The 12,721-nt window shown below is 47.4% G+C and overlaps 1 protein-coding gene across 1 annotated transcript; it reads right to left on the bottom strand.

Moving 5' to 3' along the window:
- Window positions 1–6,303: 6,303 nt before the first annotated feature.
- On the bottom strand, window positions 6,304–12,447 carry LOC139252412 (zinc finger protein 664-like). Its single transcript, XM_070873398.1, has 2 exons — window positions 12,211–12,447; window positions 6,304–11,806 (listed from the first exon to the last, which is right to left on the bottom strand). Exon 2 carries the CDS (start codon window positions 11,444–11,446, stop codon window positions 10,988–10,990), a length of 459 nt encoding a protein of 152 aa, XP_070729499.1. The 5' UTR covers window positions 11,447–11,806; window positions 12,211–12,447; the 3' UTR covers window positions 6,304–10,987.
- Between the last annotated feature and the right edge of the window lie 274 nt (window positions 12,448–12,721).

Genomic DNA, 12,721 nt, shown 5'->3' with positions numbered 1-12,721 from the left:
ATTGACAGGCGGCCCACCAATCGCGACCCTGTATCTGCCATTTACCCCGCCCACTCCCACAGTCGGAGGCGGGCTCGCTCCGGGTCACGTGTCTGCGATTCGAACCCGCACCGCCGCTCGCTCAGCGCCAGTGACGTCACCAACCCGGAGCGCGAGCTGTGTGACATCAGTAATCTAGCAAGGGGTGTGTGACGTCAGAACCCCAGCAATGCAAGCTGTGTGACATCAGTAACCTGGCAACGCAGTCTCTGTGACGTCATGTAGCCTGGTGGGGAAGGCACCGACTCCACAGGATGGCCGAGTACCGAGCCTGGCACCAGGGGCGGGGAGGGCACCAGGAAAACCATTGGCCCATTGGTTGTCACGTGTGTGTCCAGCGGGGCGGGAGCTGCGGGTTTTACCATCAGTGATAGGCCCAGATTACCCAGGTGTATGGGCGCTGCATGGCCCATGGGACAAGAAGGAGAGAATGTTGTTCTATCCTGTACTTACAGTGATGACTTTTGTAAACTCCTTTTACAGGGTGTTAGAAGGAGAAGATTAGCACACGGGAAGCTCAAACCCAAAGATCACATCCATATCTGCCACAGTTAGTCGATTCATCAAGGGCTGATTATCATCGGCCTTTTACATAAGAACACAAGAATAGGAGCAGGAGTAGGCCATATGGCCCCTAAGGCCTGCTCCACCATTTAATACAATCATGGCTGATCTGATTATAGACTCAGGTCCATTTTCCTGCGCGCTCCCCTTAATCCCTTATCGGTTAAGAAACTGTCGACCGCTGTCAAAAATTTATTCAATGTCCCAGCTTCCACAGTTCTCTGAGGCAGCGAATTCCACAGATTTACAACCCTGAGAGAAGAAAGTTCTCCTCATCTCAGTTTTAACTGGGCGGCCCCTTATTCTAAGATTATGCCCCCAAGTTCTAGTCTCCCCTATCAGTGGAAACATCCTCTCTGCATCCACCTTGTCAAGCCCCCTCATAATCTTATACGTTTCGATAAGATCACCTCTCATTCTTCTGAATTCCAATGAGGATAGGCCCATTCTACTCAACCTTTCCTCGTAAGTCAACAACCCCATCTCCGGAATCAACCGAGTGAACCTTCTCTGAACTGCCTCCAAAGCAATTATATCCTATTGTAAATATGGAAACCAAGGCAATATCCCAGGTGTGGCCTCACCAATACCCAGTAAAACTGTAGCAAGACTTCCCTGCTTTTATACTCCATCCCCTTTGCAATAAAGACCAAGATACCATTGGCCTTCCTGATCACTTGCTGTACCTGAATACTAACCTTTTGTGTTTCATGCACAACTACCCCCAGGTCCCGCTGTACTGCAGCACTTTGCAATTATTCTCCATTTAAATAATAACTTGCTCTTTGATTTTTTTTTGCCAAAGTGCATGACCTCACACTTTCCAACATTATACTGCATCTGCCAAATTTTTGCCCACTCACTTATCCTGTCTATGTCGTTTTGCAGGTATTTTGTGTCCTCCTCACACATTGCTTTTTATCCCATCTTTGCATTGTCAGCAAACTTGGCTACATTACAATTGGTCCTTTCTTCCAAGTTGTTAATAGTTGGGGTCCCAGCGGCACCCCACTAGTTACTGATTGCCAACCCGAGAATGAACCATTTATCCCGACTCTCTGTTAGCCAATCCTTTATCCATGCTAATATATTACCCCCAACCCCGTGAACTTTTATCTTGCGCAGTAACCTTTTATGTGGCACCTTGTCAAATGCCTTCTGGAAGTCCAAATACACCACATCCACTGGTTCCCCTTTATCCACCATGTTCGTTACATCCTCAAAGAATTCCAGCAAATTTGTCAAACATTACTTCCCCTTCATAAATCCATGCTGACTCTGCCTGACCAAATTATGCTTTTCCAAATATCCTGCTACTGCTTCTTTAATAATGGACTCCAACATTTATCCAAGCACAGATGTTAGGCTAACTGGTCTATTTTCCTGCTTTTTGTCTGCCTCCTTTTTTAAATAGGGGCGTTACATTTGCAGTTTTCCAATCTGCTGGGACCTCCCAGAATCCAGGGAATTTTGGTAAATTATAACCAATGCATCCACTATCCTTGCAGTTACTTCTCTTAAGACGCTAGGATGCAAGTCATCAGGTCCAGGGGATCTATCTGCCTTTAGACCCATTACCTTACTTCTTAGTGATTGTGATCAGTTCCTCCCCCCGCTATATTGTTTGGAATATTGTTTGTGTCCTCTACCGTAAAGACTGATACAAAATATTTGTTCACAGTTTCTGCCATCTCCATGTTCCCCATTACTAATTCCCGTTCTCGTCCTCTGAGGGACCAACATTTACTTTAGCCACTCTTTTCCTTTTTATATATCGAGAGAAACTCTTGCTATCTGTTTTTATATTTTGTGCTAGTTTACTTTCAGAGTCTATCTTCCCTTTCTTAATGATTTTTTTAGTCATTCTTTACTGGCTTTTAAAAGCTTCCCAATCTTCTGTCCTTCCACTAGTTTGGGCAACTTTGTATGCCCTTGTTTTCAATTGGATACCGTCCTTTATTTCTTTAGTTCGCCACGGATGGCTATCTTTTCTTTTACACCCTCAATGGAACTGGAACTGGATTGCAGTGGGACTTTCAGGAGAATATTAAAGTTGGGCACCACAGAAATAATTACAATCTGAGTGTCAACATCAGGGCAACTTATTCCCGGGGCATTCATTCATCATGTGCCACCCCGACCTGTGAGAGGTCACCACCGCAGGTCGGGAGGATAAAAGAGCAGCGTGGGTTCTGGAATATCGTGGGTCACCCCGACCTGTGAGAGGACATATTCTCATCCGTTCCATGTACTGCTTTCATCTGCATAGTGCTACATGTAACGTGATTCGTGATCGGTATTGAAATGTATCCTGGAATGTAATGTAAACCTGTTATTATCTGCTCCATGTAATACCCTTATTTGCACAGTACTACATGTAACGTGATTTACAGATTGTACTAAACTGTACCTTGAAATGAAATGCATGCTAGTGCATCGTATGGAACTGCTGTCAGCATCCAAACGAATTGTATGGAATTGCTGACCGCAAGGTACTGAACTATTTTCCAATGTATTGTGAAACTTTTATATGAATAAAGTATATTTTTGAAGGAAAAAAAGCCACCGCGGGTCGGGAGGATAAAAGAGCATACCACTGCAGCTTCCAGAGTGAGCTGCTACAAGTGTGCGATGGCTTCGAGGTGGGCGACTGGATGACATCATTAAAACCCAAGTCACAGTTTGAAGCGTGGGCAGGAACATCGGCGGGGTCCAGGTACAGCGGAGGAGCGGGAAGGTCGGGGCAGATGAGTGGTGAAAAATCGTGGTGGAGGAACGGCGAGAGATCATGGAGGAGGTGCGGTGAATGAGGGTACGGGGCCCTGAAGAGCCGAGAGCCCAGGGGCAGCACGGACCTGCCCACACTGCGATATGTGTGCGCACTAGGTCCTTGCAGTAGAGCAGGTCTCCTGATGTCCTGGTTAACCCTTGCCACTGGATAAAGGCCAAGCTCCATCAAGCCCGTGTGGTGGCTGGTGTGAGACGGTCACCACAGGTTAAAACAATCCAGGCACAGGCATCTTCCACCCTTCAATTGGAGTTCAGGACTGGAATATCGGCTTCTTCATTGAAACATCTGCGAAACATCTGCGAACCCATGTGGAAGCGTTCCAGGGACCGCCGATGATGATGATGACCATTCTCGGGGAGGTTGCGGGTATTCCCTGAATTCTGTAGATATTGTGGGAGGCAGGTTAGTTCGGTGACAATTGCAGATCTGCCTCGGAATAGACAAAACAATCTGTGACCCTCCTGTGAAGCGCCTGGGGACCTTTTACTGCGTTAAAGGCACTATATAAACACAAGTTGTTGTTGTTGTCCTGCCAATCCCTCTTTTTTTCATAGGCAGTCCCTCAGAATCGAGGAAGACTTGCTTCCACTCCTAAAATATGAGTTCTTTGGTGGTTGAACAGTCCAATACGAGAGCCACACCCTGTCACAGGTGGGACAGATATTCATTGGAGGAAGGGGTGGGTGGCACTGATTTATCACACGCTCCTTCCGCTGCCTGCGTCTGACCTCTTCACGCTCGCGGCGCTGAGATTCGAAGAGCTCAACGCCCTCCCGGATGCACTTCCTCCACTTCGGGCGGTCTTTGGCCAGGGACTCCTAGGTGTCAGTGGGGATGTTGCACTTTATCAGGGAGGCTTTGAGAGTGTCCTTGTAACGTTTCCTCTGCCCACCTTTGGCTCGTTTGCCGTGACGGAGCTCCGCGTAGAGCACTTGCTTTGGGAGTCTCGTGTCGGGCATGCGGATAATGTGGCCTGCCCAGCGGAGCTTCAATGCTGGGGATGTTGGCCTGGTCGAGGACGCTAATGTTGGTGCGTCTGTCCTCCCAGGGGATTTGCAGGATCTTGCGGAGACATCGTTGGTGGTATTTCTCCAGTGACTTGAGCTGTCTGCTGTACATGGTCCATGTCTCTGAGCCATACAGGAGGGTGGCTATTACTACAGCCCTGTAGACCATGAGCTCGGTGGTAGGTTTGAGGGCCTGGTCTTCAAACACTCTTTTCCTCAGGCGGCCGAAGGCTGCACTGACGCACTGGAGGTGGTGTTGGATCTGGTGGTCAATGCCTGCCCTTGTTGATAAGAGACTCCCGAGGTTTGGGGAATGGTCCCCGGTGTCCAGGGCCGCGCCGTGGACCTTGCTGACTGGGGGGCAGTGCTGTGCGGCGGGGACAGGCTGCTGGAGGACCTTTGTCTGACGGATGTTTAGTGTCAGGCCCGAGCTCTCGGCCGCCTCAGTAAATACGTCACAATGTCCTGGAGTGGAACACAGGGGCAAAGGTCACCGCCCGTTAAACATTCAAATATTTCAACCCAACCGCCAAGCTCCGAGCGTGAGCCTCGCTCAACCCAAATCATGGCCGCAAACCCCGCCTCCCGGCGGCGCTGATTGGCCAGGGGTGGTCCGGTGAGGAGCTCCCGGGGGAAGCGGAGTGGCCGGAGCGCCTGTCACTCAGAGTGAGGGAGGCGGGTTTTGGGGGCGGGGTTGTCAGGGGGGAAGCGGATTGGCCGGAGCGCCTGTCACTCAGAGTGAGGGAGGCGGGCCTGGACCCGGGCCTCAGTGGGACTGGGAGCTCGGGCAGTGTGTTTGGGCCGGGTGCCAGTGACGCGGCGCTGGGCCCTTGTGTCGGTGGGAGCGGTCGCCTGGTTTAATACCCGGGGGGTGAGGGGTGAGGGGTGAAGGCTGGGGTAAGAGGAGGAGGGGATTGAGGAGGTGGAATGGGGTTTGGAGCAGAATGTGGGGTGGGAAGTGAGGATAGGTGTAAGGAGGCAGAATGGGGGTGAGGAAGAGGGAGGATGCGGGGCAGGATGTGGGTGGTGTGTGAGGAGGGGGACAGTGTGGTTGAGGGGAGGATGGGGGTGAGGATGTGGAGAGGAGATGAGGAGGAGGAGGAGGTGGGCAGTGAGGAGGAGATGGGACAGGAATGTGGAGGTGAAGGAGGGGTCACATTGTCCAGTTTAACACTTTGCCGATTGTACAAATTATAAATTTACTTTTAATTTTTTTAATTTTAGCAGCGCCGTGGCTCTTGTCAGCTCCTAGAATCATCGACACACACAGCACAGGAGGAGGCCATTCGACCCATCGTGCCTGTGAAAGAGCTGTCCCATTAGTCTCACTCCCTGCTCTTACCCCAGAGCCCTGCGAATGTCTCCTATTCAACAATTTATCTAATTCCCTTTTGAAAGTTACTATTGAATCTGCTTCCACCGCCCTTTCAGGCAGGGCACTCCAGATCACCATAACTTGTTGTGTAAAAATGTATTCCCTCATTTACCCCCTGGATCATTTGCCAATTATCTTCAGGTCTCGCAATTTCAATCCCAGGAGAAAATGAAGACAATCCTACATTCTCTGAGGCAGAAGAAAACCTGTTTTGACGATTTTGAGTTTGAGCAGCAAGAGAGCATCTCCGAAATGATGGTGAATTCTCAGTGGGCCAATGTGGGCTGTGCCTGTACAGTTAGTGTGTTATGTATCCCATGCTGGCTAACAGAACTCTATCTCTGTGCATTTTCAGCAGCGTGGCTTGATGTTTATTAAGCATTGTGATCAATGTGCTGGTGACCTGCGATAGTTTTGCTTTCTTTTTTAACAAACTTTTTTTGTCTTCACAGGAACAGTTGAATCAATCGAAGAACATCATCGACTCTGAATTTTCTACATTGCACAATATTTTGGATGAAAAGAAACAGAATTTGGTCAAAGAACTGAATGAGGAAAAGGATGATATTTTATTCAGAATGGAGACAAATCTGAGAACCCCCAAGACAATTCATGATAAGCTTTCCTTGTTGTAGATAAATAACCTGAACTTGGGGATAGAAAGTACAATTCTGAAGTTTGCAGATGATACTAAACTTGGCAACGTAGTGAATAGTGAGCAGGATAGAAGCAGACTTCAGGAGTACATAGACTGGAAAAATGGGCAGGTAACGTGGCTGAGTGTGAGGTGATGCACTTTGGGAAGAACAACATGGAGAGGTAGTATAATCTAAATGGTGCTATTTTGTGGGTTGCACAAGAACAGAATGAACTGGGGTAAATGTTCACAAATCTTTAAAGGTGGCAGGGCAAGTTGATAAGACAGTGAAGAAAGCTTGTGGGATACTTGGCTTTATAAACGGGGGCATTGAATTCAATACAAGGAAGTCATGCTGAACCTTTACAAATCACTGGTTAGGCCTCAGCTGGAGTATTGTGTAGAATTCTAGGAATCACACTTGAAGGATGTCAAGATCTTGGAGAGAGTAAGAAGGAGGTTTATTAGGATGAGAGTAGGAATGAGGGACTTCAGTAAAGTGGAGAGATAGCAGAAGCTGGGATTGTTCTCCTTGGAGCAGCAAAGGTCAAGGGGACACCTAATGGAGGTATTCAAAATTCTGAGGGGGTTTGATTGAGCAAACAGGAGAAACTTTTCTTCTGGCAACCGGATCGGTAGCCAGAGGTCACAGATCTAAAATAATTGGCAAGAGAATTAGAGGGGAAATGTGGAGATATGTTTTCAGATTTGGAACCTGAAAGGGCGGTGGAAGCAGATTCCATCGGGGTGTTCAAAGGGCAATTGGACATGTAGCTGGAGAGAACTAATTTGCAGGGTTATGGGGAAAGGATTGGGTGTGGGAATAAATTGGACACCTCTTTCACAGGATCAACAGCTTTAATCTCCTCGGTGTCTTTGACATCCAGGCCCACATCACATCCCTGCTGTCCACTCTGCTGTGCCTGAATACTTTTTAAAAAATTCATTCACGGGTTTGTGGAACACTCTCCCTTAAGAGACTGAATGCAAGGATCAAACAATTCACCATTTTCCAGACTGAGATGGGTATATTTGTGTTGGTTAAGGGCATCAAGGGATATGGAGCAGAAGTGGGTAAATGCAGTTGAGGTACAGATCTAACTGAATGGTGGAACAGGCTCCTCCTGTCCCTGTGCACCATCCTCTGCAGTCAGCCATATTTATAATATTCCCACAACACTGGAGTTCCCGAGTGCTGCAGTAACCTCGTGTTTTGGAATTGCTGATTCCGAATGCATTCAGCATTCACGTCTATACAGCTTACTGTCGATGTTCCATCTTTTGGCCCCAAGTTTACCCTTGTTAATGTTACCTGGTTCTTGTATATCACCCACCTGCTGTCTAGATTCCACTCTGTAATCAATGTCATGTGGATCACCTTTCCTCCTGGCCACCTCCCTCCTCCAATGTAAATGCTTCTTGCAGCTACTTCCAATGTTCCTGACCAGTTCCATTGTTTTTATTTGGTCATCTCTCTCCCATTTATTGTCACAAGAACACCACCATTTACTTTTCAAAGTCCCAGTATTATTTTAGCCACAAGTTGACTGACAGTTATTCATATTTGCGAGTTGTTTTACAAACATCTTTTTCACCCAGAACAGGAAGTATAACACAGGGAATTGCCTTGATTTTCTCAGCCATCCTTGCATGGGAGGGTTCAGAGCCCTTACAGGATTTGTTACATTGTCATTTAGCCCCTCCAGTACCTTTTGTCATTTATCTTCAATGTGCACAGACCCTATCCCTGGGTAACCAACTCATCATCATTACCACACTCATCACCACCCACCTCACTGCAGCTCACCAACTGCAGCTTTGTCCTAACCGTGTTCTCAGGCTTCTGAACTACTTTTTCCTCTATGATTTGGTCTTCTGCATTCGGAGTTAGTCATTGATCTAATTGACTGGTTCAACAGTCTCAAGGGTCTGAATGGCCGACTCCTGTTCCTATATCAGCACATTGTTCTGCCTTTCTCAGTGTCTTTACAAGTGTTCTTCCTGCTTTCAGTGCATCCTCCATTATATTATGTGCTCTGTTTCCTCCAGCACTTATTTCTGTTTCTTGCTGACCCTGTACCTGTTGCAAAAATCCCCGTCACAGCTCGCCAGTGACTCGCCCTCAATATTGAGTACCAGCCTATCCACTTCACTAAAGTCTGACTCAATTAGTCCAATACTATCCACTCTGCGGCAGGGAATTCCACAGATTAACAACTCTCAGTAAAGTTTCTCCTCATCTCAGACCTAAATGGCCTACTCTCTATCCTAAGACTGTGTCCCCTGGTTCTGGACTTCACCAACATCGAGAACATTCTTCCCGCATCTAACCTGTCCCGTCAGAATCTTATACGTTTCTATGAGATCCCCTCTCATCCTTCTAAACTCCAGTGTATAAAGGCCCAGTTGATCCAGGCTCTCCTCATATGTCAGTCCAGCCATCCCTGGAATTAGTCTGGTGAACCTTCGCTACACTCCCTCAATAGCAAGAATGTCCTTCCTCAGATTAGGAGACCAAAACTGAACACAATATTCCAGGTGAGGCCTCACCAAGGCTCTGTACAACTGCAGTAAGACCTCCCTGCTCCTATACTCAAATCCGGTAGCTATGAAGGCTCACACACCATTTGCCGCCTGCTGTACCTGCATGCCAACTTTCAATGACTGATGAACCATGACACCCAGGTCTCGTTGCACCTCCCCTTTTCCTAATCTGCCACCATTCAGATAATATTCTGCCTTTGTGTTTTTGCCACCAAAGTGGATAACCTCACATTTATCCACATTATACTGCATCTGCCATGCATTTGCCCACTCACCTAACCTGTCCAAGTCACCCTGCAACTTCTTAGCATCCTCCACACAGTTCACACAGCCACCCAGTTTAGTGTCATCTGCAAACTTGGAGATATTACACTCAATTCTTTCATCCAAATCATTGATGTATATTGTAAAGAGCTTAGGTCCCAGCACTGAGCCCTGCGGCACTCCGCTAGTCACTGCCTCACATTCCGAAAAGGACCAGTTTATCCCGACTCTCTGGTTCCTGTCTGCCAACCAATTCTCTATTCACGTCAGTACATTACCCCCAATACCATGTGCTTTGATTTTGCACACCAATCTCTTATGTGGGACCTTGTCAAAGGCCTTTTGAAAGTCCAAATACACCACATCCACTGGTTCTCCCTTGTCCACTCTACTAGTTACATCCTGAAAAAATTCCAGAAGATTTGTCAAGCATGATTTCCTTTTCATAAATCCATGCTGACTTGGACCGATCCTGTCACTGCTTTCCAAATGCGCTGCTATTTCATCTTTAGTAATTGATTCCAATATTTTCCCCACTACTGATGTCAGGCTAACCCGTCTATAATTGCCTGTTTTCTCTCTCCCTCCTTTTTAAAAAAGTGGTGTTACATTAGCTACCCTCCAGTCCATAGGAACTGATCCAGAGGCGATAGACTGTTGGAAAATGATCCCCAATGCATCCGCTATTTCTGGGGCCACTTACTTAAGTACTCTGGGGTGCAGACAATCAGGCCCCGGGGATTTATCGGCCTTCAATCTCATCAATTTCCCCAACACAATTTCCCACCTAATTAGGATAGCCTTCAATTCCTCCTTCTCACGAGACCCTCGGTCCCCTAGTACATCCGGAAGGTTATTTGTGTCTTCCTTCGTGAAGACAGAACCAAAGTATTTGTTCAATTGGTCTGCCATTTCTTTGTTCCCCATTATAAATTCACCTCAGTCCGACTGCAAGGGACCTACGTTTGTCTTCACTAATCTTTTTCTCTTCACATATCTATAGAAGCTTTTGCAGTCAGTTTTTATGTTCCAAGCAAGCTTCCTCTCGTACTCTATTTCCCCCCTCCTAATTAAACCCTTTGTCCTCCTCTGTTGAATTCTAAATTTCTCCCAGTCCTCTGGTTTGCTGCTTTTTCTGGCCAATTTATATGCCTCTTCCTTGGATCTAACACTATCCTTAATTTCTCTTGTTAGCCACGGTTGAGCCACCTTCCCCGTTTTATTTTTACTTCAGACAGAGATATACTGGCAGAGGATACTTAAAGGGTTGACGGTGGATAAGCAATGGCAAACATTTAAAGATCACATGGATGAACTTCAGCAATTGTACATCCCTGTCTGGAGTAAAAATAATCCCGAGAGGGGACAGTATGTGCAATGTCTGACCCTGAGCTGCCCACATTCCTCCTGCTCTAGGAGGCAGTCATGCACTCCTCAGTCGGAGTTAATTGGAGGGACAGCGTCATTCACTGGACACCGGCAGTATTTCAATGCACATCATGTCCAGCTCCATCCCAGAGAAATCGAAAACCAACCTGCAGATTCAATGGTTTTATAAATGGTTCAACAAAGTTTAGCTCAATTTGTTGCAGCTTTCAGTATTTGAAGAAATGCCTTTAAACAGTGAAGTATGGATGCAAACACAATCAACATTATTTTTATCTGACCCTTTTCCCATTGATTAATTGGTCCAATATCCAAAATATTAAACTCCAGCCCAGTTACAGGGGGAATCAATATCAGCAGAAAGAAACTGTCAGAATGATTCAGTCTGGGGTAACAGCAGAATCCAAACCCAGCAGTAACTTTTGAACTCGCTGGTGTAGCAGCAGGTGGGATGACTGAGTGAATCGCTTCCCACACTCAGAGCAGGTGAATGGCCTCTCCCCAGTGTGAACTCGCTGGTGTCTCAGCAGGTCGGATACGGTAGTGAATCCCTTACCACACACGGAGCAGGTGAACAGGTGCTCCCTATTGTGAACACACTGGTGTTTCAACAGGGTGGATGACTGAGTGAATCTCTTCCCACACTCAGAGCAGGTGAACGGCCTCTCCCCAGTGTGAACTCGCTGGTGTCTCACCAAGCTGGATGACTGAGTGAATCCCCTCCCACACATGGAGCAGATGAACGGTCGCTCCCCGGTGTGACTGCGGCGATGAATTTCCAGCTCAGATGGATAATTGAATCCCTTCCCACAGTCCCCACATTTCCACGGATTCTCCATGGTGCGGGTGTCCTTGTGTCTCTCCAGGTTGAACAATCAGTTGAAGCCTCGTCCACACACAAACACGTGTACGGTTTCTCCCCACTGTGAATGGTGCAATGGTTTTCAGGCTGTGTAACTGGTTAAAGCTCTTTCCACAGGCAGTGCACTGGAACACTCTCACTCGGGCGTGTGCGTCTCGGTGCTTTTCCAGTCACACTGATGTTTGGAATCTGATCCCACAGACAGAACAGACAAACATTTCTCCTTCCACATTCAAAAGCCGATGATATTTAGGGCCTGTTGAATCGAGTGACTGTCAGATCTTGATGTGATGTTTGTTTTAATTTTTCCATCTGCAAATCTACCCGTTCTCATACCCTGCAAAAGGAGTTTACAAAAATCATTACTGCAAGTACTGATTCTATGAAGCATTCTTTCCTCTCTCGTTCCTCCAAAGCTGTAAATCCCCATCACAAAAATCCCTGTCCTGAAATCTGGCTGGGTTCAGTTCTACACTCACTGGTTTCCTCCCACTCATCTCCTGGAGGTGCTGACTCTGGCTGGGTTCAGTTCTTCACTCACTGGTTCCCCTCACTCTCCTCTCCTGAAGGTGCTGACTCTGGCTGGGTTCAGTTCTACACTCACTGGTTCTCCTCCCCTGAATGTACTGACTCTGGCTGAGTTCACTGGGACCCTGAAGCCCTGCCCACACATTGTTCTATCGCAAAGATCGCCACGCATGCGCTCTACTGCTCGATGAAGCACATTGGTGGCGCACTTACCTCTAGGTATGCTTTACAAAGATGGCGACCGTCAGCCTGGGCCTGTTACCGCGAAAACGCCCGGGAGTTGCAAACTCGAGACCTGTTGTGCCTTAGTCCGGGTTAACGACCTGCACCAGGTGTTTATGAAGCCCACCTGTCGAGTATGTTACTCCCCTGCGCCCCGCAGATTCACGTTGAATTCCAAACTGTGTGCCCGGCCTCCGCCCACTCACAGCCCGCGTCCGCTCTGAACAATGACACACTGCGCATGCTCCACATACAGCCCACGCCTGCGCACTGGGCTCCCCCAGGGCAATGACGTTGTGATGTCACAGAAATGCGGCGGAAGGGCCCCAGTGCGCGATTTTTAAAATATAAAAAACAACCTGGCATTTGTTTGTTTTATAATGAAATGATAAAGCGGAGAATCATATCATAAAAATAAACCGACTGCTGCGAACCTTTCATGAATTAATCGCTGTTTTTAAAGTTCTCTCCCCAGTTGCCAGGGGAAACACATAAGGGCAGC

The sequence above is a fragment of the Pristiophorus japonicus genome, unplaced genomic scaffold (assembly GCF_044704955.1).
Source record: "Pristiophorus japonicus isolate sPriJap1 unplaced genomic scaffold, sPriJap1.hap1 HAP1_SCAFFOLD_464, whole genome shotgun sequence".
Classification (NCBI taxonomy): Eukaryota; Metazoa; Chordata; class Chondrichthyes; family Pristiophoridae; genus Pristiophorus; species Pristiophorus japonicus.
The sequence above is the reverse complement of the archived record's forward strand: the minus strand, read 5'-3'. Positions and strand labels throughout refer to the sequence as shown.